Here is an 11243-nt window from a genome sequence, read left to right as displayed (position 1 = left end):
GGAATCCAAAGTAAACAATCAGGGGCAAATTGTTAGTGCAGAATTTTTATGACGCGTCAAGAAAGCACGAACGTCGATAGAAGGCGTCATTAAGAGACAGTAACTGACGTCCCTATAACTCTGGGATTCGTTTGATCAAGTATACCAAGACTATACGCAAGATCAGTCAAAGTAGCCGTTGTTCCTATTTCCAGTCAAGGTCAGCTAACTGATTTCCTAAAATCATGGGAAGATAATCTCCGAGCTCTAACAGATAATCATAGGGATTAGATAATTAATCACTATATATACAGGAGTTTTGTAATTTAGAAGGGAGAGAGTTTACATAACATAGCATTCTCTACGCCCAAAAGCACATTGTAACCTTCAATCATTCATAGTGAAATCGGTGGATCTCTCCCACCCGCAGTTTTTCCCACTTCATTGGGTTTTCTACGTCAACAAAATATCGTTGTGTTTTGTCTTTACATTTTCTTATTTGACTACTAATAGCTTAATTGGTCTAGCCGTCGACGTCCCAGCCTAACGTCGTCCCTTGACGATTTTTGGCATTAACAAGTACATAATTTTTTCCACGCTCGCACCACCTCTCTCATTAGCATGTAACGAACTTGGAAAAATGTAGTTTACCAATGTCTTCAACAGACGCTAATATACTTCACTTAGTAACAGAAAATAACAACTCTAACAAACTCTTTTCCTTCCCGCTCAAACTCAACAACAATTTCTTTCTCTCTCCTCCATTCTTCTTCTCTCTCACAAAAACCCAGAAAACAAGCTAAGCTTTGAAGCTTCAACAATGTCGCTTCCCATTCTAAAGACATGTAGGAAGAGAAAGAGAGCCCCAAAACTCTTTGGTCTTAACACTTTCTGCGATCCAGGTTGCCCAATTAAACCAACTGGAGCTTTTCGAGATAATATTGGGGTGTTTCTTCAAGAATGTGCTGAAATTGAAGACTACAAGATCGATTCTATGCTTGTTTGGTGTACTCTTCTTGTTCAAGAAAGTGGGGGTGTTGTTCTTCCTCTTTATACCATTGAAGAAAATGTCAATAACTCTAAACAGCCCTTTTGTGATCATTGTCGTTGTTCTGGTAATTTCTTGATCTTGTTATTGATTTTAGTTGTATTTGTTTCTTGGGAGTGATGTTTTGTTGATTTCTTTATCTGGGTTTCTGTTGTTTTTGATTAATTTTGCTGGATTTTGGTTTATGAATGCGGCAAAATTCAGCTTCTGTAGCGCACAACAAGCGTTTGTTGATATGTTTGTGTGAAGATGATGAATGAAACATGGAAATGGTTTGACTCACTGAATCTTGAAGGGGTTTTTTGTTATGATTCTTCTACTGTTTCAGCTTCTTCTTGTTCTTGAAACTGCTTGCCTGTTCTTTGATTTTCTTGTCCTGTAGAAAGTTTGTTCAAGCTGTTTTATTGTGCAATATTGTGTTATGGCATGAAATTAAGGTCTGAGTATAGAATGTATTCTTATATTGTGTTATGGTATGTTATCTTTACAAACAATAATGTCGATCGAGTACCTTCTACAAGAAACAAGTTCTTTATTGCTGTTCTGTATTCTCAATCTCTTCAGACAAATTATAACGACTGTATTCAACAGTCGTGCTTTCACTAAAACGCGTCCCTACTCCTAGATCATCTATGCTGAAGTGTGTAGCACAAAACAGAACTAGTATGTGACTAACGAATGAACCCTCTTTCACTAAAACGCATCCGTAGCTCCTAGAACATCTAAGCTGAAGTGTGTAACACAAAACAGAACTAGTATGTGACTGGTGAATGAAACCCAAGTACCCAACTCGCTAAATCTCTGGCTTATGACTTACTGTGTTTGCTTCTAACATCTGGTCGTTGATGCTTCTGAATTGTTTTTACTCCATCTCGAGTTTAAGGATGTGTACTAGGAGCTATATTGACTTGAAGTAAAGATTATGGTGTTGAATATGAGGAACTGATAGGGTCTGTTTTAAACTATGTCAGGAACCAAGCTAATATAGGACCCTGTTTCTGTTTGTGTCCAATTGATTCTAGCTAGGGGTAATGTTAAATGAATTTAGTGAATAATAATGAGTGCAACACCATATCTATAAAGAATCGCTGTGAGGTGGCATGACTGATAAGTGACGACATCACTTGTGCTGTGACATAGATAGATGAAGTAGCCTCTCAGTATCCAAGATGTGAATGTTTTCTTTAATCCTATCAGAAAGGTGAAAGACTTGAACCACAGCACTAGTTACCCTTGGAATCTGTTTTCTTTTCTTTTTTTGTAATGTGTCTTGGTTTTGTTTCTGAGAAGTGTTGTGATAAGAATCAGCTTTCAACAATAAATTTTAAACTATCATTATTACTTACTTAGTGTATGCTTGACCCTAGAATAAATTTGCACTAACAGATCCCATGATTGAATTCATAGCTCATACTTGGGATATATCACATTAGCTTCAGAAGTAGGGTGGTCTGGTTTGTTTCCTGATAACTACATATTCCAGTCTATCAATTTATTGAACTGTTAACCCTACTAGTTTTGATAGATGAGGAGTTAATCGAAATATGACTAGGTTTTTGTCTTACCTTCTGGAAATGCTAAGTTGTATTTATTTCTGAAACATTGTTGCCAACTTGCCATGTTGCTATTAATTGGAATTTATCTATAATGTTTATGCAGCATTTCAATTTATTCTACTAAAATCTTCCTTGTGATAAATTATAATAACAATAAATATTTAAAACACAGTGATGTTTCCTGAATCTAACAATTTGTAAATGAAACTGTTTCCTCTGATAATTGTTCACTTAGGATGGAGTCATAACTATATGTCAAAAAGGAAGTATCATGTGATAATTCCCCTTGATTCAGAGTGGACCAAGTCACTCAACAGTGATGTTCTTGAGCTTCAAACACATCTTCTGCATGGGCTGATTCATAGCAATGGCTTTGGTCATCTAGTATGCATCAATGGGATTGAAGGAGGTTCCAAGTATCTTTGCGGAAGAGAGATAATGGATCTATGGGATCGGATCTGTACAAATCTTCATGTAAGGTATTAAAAAATGAATAACTTGATTATCTTTTTGCTAGACTTATAATGTTGATCAATAAAGAGCACAAACTGATGTGGGTAACGTTCTGTTATTTAGAAAGATCTCAGTGGAGGATACCTCTAGAAAAAGGTCAATGGATCTTCGTATACTCCATAGTGTTGCATACGGACACCCATGGTTTGGCAGATGGGGATACAGATTCTCCCATGGAAGCTTTGGGGTTAAAGCACACCACCACCAAAAAGCTGTAGAGGTTCTTAGCTCTCTTAACCTGGATGATCTGATTGGCAGTCTACCAAAATCAAACAAGTCAGCACATGTAAAACAAATCATATACTCCTACAGAAATTTGAGTGAGACCCATCTCATCACATTAAGAGATCTCCTCAAGTTCATGCTGACCCTGAAGTCCAAAACTCCAGTTAAAACAAAAGTTGCCTTGGCCCATGCTGCGTTGCCTGCTTCCCCACCTCAAATTGAAAAGTTCTCACAAAAAGTTTCTATTTCAAAGAGGCTACTTAATACAAGAGCAAAGCCAATGATGAAATGCAGGAAGTTTGAAGCTCTAGTAGCTACCATGGATAGCAGATGGCCTAAACGGAGACTAGAATTCACAGCCGAAGTTATAGTTAATGCCCTGAAGGAATATAGGGAAAACAAGTCTTCCAAGAAAGGAATGACTAGACAGGAAGTTCGGGATGCTGCCAGAGCTCATATTGGGGATACAGGACTGCTTGATTATGTCCTGAAATCCATGAATAATGTGATTGTGGGTGATTACATAGTTCGACGTCGGACTGACTCAGTGAGCAGGATTCTGGAGTACACCATCCATGAAGTTAGTGAAGCTTCGCCTCCTAAGAAACCTAGCAGAGAAAAGGCATCTGTTGAACCAGTATTAGCACTCACTGAAGCCTCTGGAATTAACATATATCGAGATGTATGTATCTTATACAAACACGTGATATTGGGTCAGTCTGATTCAACTATCTTGGGCTTGTCTGTTAGAGTATTACTAGACAGCAAGCACTTAATGAAGGAATGGCCTTTCAAAGATGAAGACGACCAATTACTAAGATTCATATGCCAGGTGCTGCCAACTTCAAGTGAGTTAGAGATGGAACTTTCTAAGAATCTTTCTCCTGGTGAAGTAGTTGTTCTTCCATTACATGCCTCATTTGGTGACTTGAAGGTAGCAGTTCAACATGCTTTGAGAGACACTTACTGCATCATGGAGAGATATACAGTGACTGACATTGAGGATTTGGGAAGTTTGTATGATGAAGAAGTAATCTTTGGCGCAGTACAATCAGGTTCTGAAGTTAGGGTCAGAGGAAGCGGGATTGATTTGAACAGTGAGTTCAGGTATGAGGGTGGACCTGACAATTGGACAGTCAGATGTTCATGCGGAGCAACAGATGATGATGGAGAGAGAATGGTGTCATGTGACATCTGTGAAGCGTGGCAACATACAAGGTGCACAGGCATTGAGGATACTGAAGCAGTTCCCCCTCTTTTTGTGTGCCAGAGTTGTTGCTCTTCACTGATGCCTCCTAGAGTTGAGAACATCTCTTATCCTGAAACCGAAAGCTTTCATTATATAACATCACCACAACCAGTTGAGGAATCGTGGATGACACTATCAGCGCCACAAGAAGTAGAGGAATCATGGATGACATTTTCATACTGATTTTTTTTTTTTTTAGTTAGATGGCAAATGCATATTCTTTCCTTCTCTAATCTCTTTTCTGCATTCCTCTTGTATATTCTGGTCTATCTCCATTTTTTGTTTATACCTTTCTACTTGCTTAACTGTATGATCTGTATCATCAAGAATCTTTCATTCTTTCCCTGTATGAACTGTATCATAAAAACTCTTACAACCGTGAAAAGAATTCAGCTTCACAATATTACATACGCGTTCTCTAAGGTAGAGGAGTCTAAATGTTTCGAGATTCAAAATTTTGACTTATCTAACGGTGGTGCAGCCGGAGTCTGGTTGGTATATCCATAGACCATAGTTGCTGCAAACCTATGCAAATAATGCAACGATTCATGAGTCTTTTGCGGTTAATTATAAACATAAAATTCAAGTAGCTCTCTTTGCATGCTATGTGTACATTAAAATTAATATATATTCAAAAACCATATCAACTATTATGCAATAGAATTAAATTTACGAAAAGTTGGTGAAAATAATACCAACCACCACTTGCTTTACAAAAAATCAACTTTGCTTATATCTAAACTTCACTATAATTAATTTTAAAAATGATTCTTTCATAACATTGACAAAATACAAATATAACATATTTATTTATTTCTTGTTTTGAATATATATAATCAAATTAAAAATGGAATATATTGAAAGAATGGATAAGACAAATGAGTGTATTAACAATTTAACACTACGTCTTTTTATAAATTTAATGATAAAATGGTTTTTTAAATTAACCAACTTTGAAATTATGTATTGTGTGTGTGTGTCTAATGGACATGAATAATAGAGAGATTCACTAAATATTACTACCTCCGTTTTTTAGTTGATATGTTTTGACTTTAACACTATTCACACGCCTCTCTTTGATCATGTTTTGTGATTTATACGTAAGGAAAAATATAGTCAAATAGGATCTTGTTAGATTCGTCAAAATGTAAATTTTCAAAATATCAACTTTTTATAATTTTTGCTTATTGGTAATTAAAGATAATAATGATCTAATTTGTGTATTGGCAAATGTGACTAAAAAAAAGTGTCAACTAAAAAGAAATTTAATGAGGAAGTATTTTTTAACTTTAGTGAAATGAAATTAATTTTTACTGAATTGCCCGAATATAATATTTTTTACAATGAAGTGAATAGGCTTAAGAAACGAAAGGAGTATATTCTCCTCATGTTTTAATAAGTGATACACTTCCTTTTTTTTTTGGCAAAAACTACATTTGAATATTATATCATTCTCCTTTCATAGTCCTCATCCAAATCCATTACCACTATTTTTATTATTTCTTCCTCCCACATTTATTATTTCAATGATCTATTAATCCCACTATCTTTCTTTTACATTTTATAATACTTAAACTATTCCACCTACTAGGGAGCAAAAATTCTGGGTAGCTGGAATTAATTAATTATTAGGAACCGGCGTGTTTGGATCCGGAATTGGACTCGGTGGCTCCAATTCCGAGTAATTAATTAAGGACCATTTGCAACCGGTTCCGATTTGAATTCTCAATATTTTGGATCCGGAATCGATTAGGTAACCGATTACCCAATATATATTAATTAAATACTATAAATATATTTTATAAAAATATATATGTAGAATGTAGCTAGTTAGTAAATAAAAATATATACTATTAATACCTAACCTAAACAAAATAGCTTCATGCATATATAAATATAAGTATTTAACAATAAAGTTGAAAATTGGATCAATATAAGTATTATAATTTGTATTTAATTTTAACAATTATGTACCCACCTAAGTTCGTTTGGTTGGAAAAACGAGAGCAAGTATGTTTTTTGGGGGAAATTTACAACCAAAATTGTTTTGGGTGTTTTTGTCCCTCGGGAGAGTTACAGCACAAAGTCTGGTCCGGATTGAGTTGTACCTGTATAAACAACGGAGACTCCAGGTGGTTAGAGTTCCGCCTTCGAAGATCAAGTTAGAACTTGAATAAGAGAAAAAGGTGCAGAAATTTAGGTGGGATCTTCTCGGATTCCGAGATCAGGTGTCCTCTGATGAGAGAGAAAATGGGTATAATAAAATGATTGAATGTGTCCAAAATGGGGGAATTTCTCCCTATTTACAGGGTCATTGGGAAAAGTGCCCCTCCCTAGGTCACTCCGACCTAGGTTTGGTGGGCTGCGCCGCAAATTGCGTATTTCTCGGGAATTGGGCCATTGAAGGCCGCAATCCTAGTTGATATCTGAGGTTACCAAGTGTCAGTTGGTGAGTGGCCTATGGTGAGCTGCCAAGGCTTGACACGTGGGCCTCTCTCATTGGTCCACATGTCTAGGGTATTTTTACCCTAAAAAAAATGTTATAGAATACTGCATATGTGAGTGCTTTTCAAAAATTGACAGAAAAGGAAGAGAGAGAAAGTCTCAAACTTTAACAAAAAATTAAACCAAAACTTCAACAAAAATACAAAGAATGATGAAGAACTAAATCTAATCTAAGTTAGTAAAATTTAGTATACTAAAGAACGACAAACAAAATCAGGTAACTATACTTTAATTTTAAGTACTCATTTTATTAATCCTTTCTCTTTGTCATTGTTACAAGAATTCAACATAGAGAAAACCTACACATACCAAGAATAATATAATCAACCTCTGAAAAAGATGATAACAAGTTGGTCTTGATGTCATACAACGTAGCAAGTTTAATTTGAACAAGACAATGTACATGCTTCCACTACTTTGCTTATTAATTCTAACAAGACAACTTTGCTTTTTATAAATGTTATTGTTTTTATATGATTTGCAATTTTGTATATAATGTAGCTAATTAATGGAGAAAGGTCTTAAAAGTACTATGTTCTTATTATTTCAATTATTACATAGAACATAAATGTATTGAATTTTGAATTGTGGTCATCATACTTGTTATTTCAATTACACAGAGCATGTATGTATTGATTATGCCTAATTCGTGAAATTATATAGTTGTAAATCAAGTTTGCTAAATGAATTATTGTGATGTGTGATTTTGTAATAATGCTAATTATGAGCAATGTAGGTAGTTTCTTATTTCATTTTGTTTATGATTTGGTGAATCAATTGTTTATTATTTCATTATGTTAGCAATCATATTAGTACATAAATGTCATCCTCGAATGTCTTAAGAGTTTATATGTGCTTAAAATATATAAAGTGATGTACGTTTGATTTTAGAATAATTAGGGCGGTGTCTACAAGTGGTGCGAATCTGGACCGTGATGATGTTGTGCTCTTAGACTGTGATAATGAGGTTAGGCCCCAAGGCAAACAGGTAGCAGATTTAACATACTTCTATGATGGAATGCAGAGTATGAGGTGCTATGATGTTGTTCTTTCTAATAGGGTTGTTCCTGAGCCCTTTGTGGGGATGGTATTTGCTAGTTGGGGAGATGTTGATACTTATTTTAAGAACTATGGAAGGCAACAAGGTTTTGGTATTCTTCGTGCATCTGGTTCTTACACCCAGAAGAAGAATGCTGCGACGAATCTGCTAAGAGGGTACATGTGGAAGTGTGAATGTTTTGGAATGAATCACTACTTATAAGCGTCGCATTAATGGGAAAATGGTGGTCGTTGAACGTGAAGGGCCTGTGAGGCGTAAGTTAAAGAAATGTGACTACCTTGTGTATATGTACTACTACAAAAAAAAATTGGTGAAGGGGTTGGAATTACAACACATGATTCATGTCCTTACACCTCGAAAGTCTCGTTTCATTTCTATGTATAGGCAGGAAGACATCAATGCTGCTAGGAAGAGAAAGCTTTTCACTGAATGTTACTGCTGGGTCTAAGGTCACCTATGTCTTCAACTCACTATCCAGTGAGAGGAATGGGGTTGAAAACATGATCTTTACCAAGAAAGATTTGAGGAATATTATCAGTCGATAAAGAAGTGATAAGATGAAGATTGGTGATTGGAATGCAATGTTCAAGTACTTCAACAACATGTGTGCTGATAATTGTAAGGAGGGTGTTCCCATCGTAGGGGATCATTCTCCTTAGATGCCCATGGCCCTTTAAAGCCTTGGACTTTACACTTGTTAGGGTGTATTAGGATTTGAATTCCTGTTTGGGAGACCTTTGAATTAGAGATGATTCTATCATATACGCTTTTTTGTAAGAAATAAGAAGGAGTCGCCAATGAGTTTTAGGAAAAGCCCATAAACCTCGTTCATGCCTTCTTTCTCCCAAGTAGAGTTCAAGGGATATTTAGCATGAATCATAAGTTTACCCATGCCCAAATTGGTCTAGAAAACCAGAAATGAGTTCGGGAGCGAGGGTACTAAGATAACGTTCCCTTTAGAGGGGAATCGCGATCCTAGCCCTAGTGTGGCCTCTACTAGCTATTTCTTTGCACAATTTCATTGCCAAACAATATATGCAGCGTGATACCTAAAAACTATGTTAATTTATTTTATTTACACACATTAATTCACATAGGAATTACATCGTAAGGTCGTTATTCTTATTTAATCAAATTTGTGAAAAGTACAATAAAATAAACAATGTTCGCCTTGACTTAAGTGATCAACCAACAATTATTTTATTCAATTCTAATCTTGATTAACGAAAGAATACTATGTGAAATTAATTAATTTATTATTTTAAGGTGATCAAACAACACTAATTAATTCATTAAAGTTCTTTTTAAAAATAAAAATAATGGTGATTTAACTAAGTGCTCGGGAATTTACCACTTCTCTTTGCTAGATCTTCGTTTAGAACACTTATGGACTCCTTCTTGTTGCGGAACCTCCACCGTAGTAACAAAATATCAAAAGGGGTGAGTGTTTAGGACAAGAGGGTTTGGATACACAAGTTCACAAGTATTCTGCTAGAGTTCAGGTTAGTTTTCTCTGTCTTGAGGCCTCGGATTAGGGTCTTATTTATAGGGAATGATTAAGTTTAGGGTTTAGAGAATTCTGCTGCAGCAGGTGTCTTGCGCAACTGAGTAGGTTGCGCGCGGCTATCGCAACTGTTTGTCTTGCGCGTAGCTCTATGGTAAGATTCGATTTTCCAAAATTTTAATATTCTGAATCTTTCGCGAGCGCATCTCTAAAAGTTGCGCTGCCTGCCGCGCGCAACTTAATGAGTTGCGCCCGACTGCTGAGCGCGACTTTGTGAGATGCGCGCGATATTTTCCGCGGCAGCTTTTGTTTTAACCTAGATGCTCCTAAATCCGTCATTATTAGGCTTAAGCACGGGCTTAAGCCTAATTATGATCGGGTTTAGTTAATTGGGACCATGTGTTGGCCTTGTTCTTTTATCTAGGCTAGTCTTTTGTGTTTTGTGGCTTAACCAGTTATCCATAACCATTCTTTAATTTTATCCAACACGAAGATGGTTTTATTTATCGTCATTGCACTTCCTATCAGGACAGGAGGCTAAAAGTAGATGTCTACAGTAATATGAACATCTATCATATGCATAGGGTAGACAAAAGCCCAATAAGTATTGCATTACCCATGCCCTCCCTAGTGTAACAATTCACCTAGTAAAATATACGGGTTTTTCACCATATACCCCCAAGTTTTCAGTTTATTCACCATATATACTTGGAATTTTTTAAACACACAATATACCACGAGTTTTTATAAAAATTTAATATATACCCTTAATGTATCACAAGATGACAAGGCGACAGAAGTTCAGGATGACAAGAAGCCGGAGAATGAGCCGTGTTTTGGGTGTTTTTGTCCCTCGGAAGAGTTACGGCTCAAAGACTGGTTGAATGCGGCATGTACCTGCAAAACAACGGAGACTCTGGGTGGTTGGAGCTCCGCCTCCAACGATCAAGTTAGTACTTGAATGAGAGTAAAAAAGCGAAGAAATTTAGGTGGGATCTTCTCGGATTCCAAGAAAATGGGGTGTAATAAATGATTGAATGTGTCCCCAAAATGGGGAAATATCTCCCTATTTATAGGGTCCTTAGGAAAAGTGCACTTCCCTAAGTCTTTCTGACCTAATTTTGGTGGGCTACACCGCTTTGCGGCTTTCTCGGTAATTGGGCCTTGAAGGCCGCCATTCTGCTGACATCTAAAGCTGCCACGTGTAAGCTGGTGAGTGGTCCATGGGGACGTGTCCAAGCTTGACACGTGGGCCTCTTTGATTAGTCCACATGTCTAGGGTATTTTTGTAATACCCCTAATTTTTAAACCAATTTAATTATTATTAATTATAATTATTAAGCATAAGTATGTCTTATTTCGGATCTTATAATCCCGTTTATAAAAATGGACGAATAATTTTCCTATATGCTTATAAAATATTTTCTTAAGATGCTTAGATTATTAAATTATTAATTTTTCCTATAAACATATTGCAACTTTCAAGTGGATTTTTAATAAGAAATTGTACATATATAATTTCCTAAACTCTAATTATAAAATTATCATTTTAAATATGAGCCTTATTTCATGAACATAGTTTGGGCAAGTAAGCTATTTATTCT

General features: G+C 35.9%; 1 protein-coding gene across 1 annotated transcript; it reads left to right on the top strand.

The window, feature by feature from the left end:
* Nucleotides 1-799: 799 nt before the first annotated feature.
* LOC145621557 (PHD finger protein MALE MEIOCYTE DEATH 1-like) lies at nucleotides 800-4769 on the top strand. Its single transcript, XM_081676286.1, has 3 exons — nucleotides 800-1094; nucleotides 2819-3062; nucleotides 3160-4769. The coding sequence occupies exons 1-3, from the start codon at nucleotides 800-802 to the stop codon at nucleotides 4751-4753; spliced, it is 2133 nt and encodes a 710-aa protein (XP_081532412.1). The 3' UTR covers nucleotides 4754-4769.
* The last annotated feature ends 6474 nt before the right edge of the window (nucleotides 4770-11243 follow it).

Source organism: Chenopodium album, chromosome 27 (genome assembly GCF_948465745.1).
Source record: "Chenopodium album chromosome 27, dcCheAlbu1.1, whole genome shotgun sequence".
Taxonomy (NCBI): Eukaryota; Viridiplantae; Streptophyta; class Magnoliopsida; order Caryophyllales; family Amaranthaceae; genus Chenopodium; species Chenopodium album.
This window is presented reverse-complemented; position numbering and strand designations above follow the sequence as displayed.

Bases quoted from the DNA above. Each gene is read 5' to 3' on its own strand.
- LOC145621557 (XM_081676286.1), top strand. From the start codon at position 800: ATGTCGCTTCCCATTCTAAAGACATGTAGGAAGAGAAAGAGAGCCCCA. The intron at 1,095-2,818 runs GTAATTTCTTGA...TTGTTCACTTAG, and splicing joins TGATCATTGTCGTTGTTCTG to GATGGAGTCATAACTATATG. The intron at 3,063-3,159 runs GTATTAAAAAAT...TCTGTTATTTAG, and splicing joins TGTACAAATCTTCATGTAAG to AAAGATCTCAGTGGAGGATA.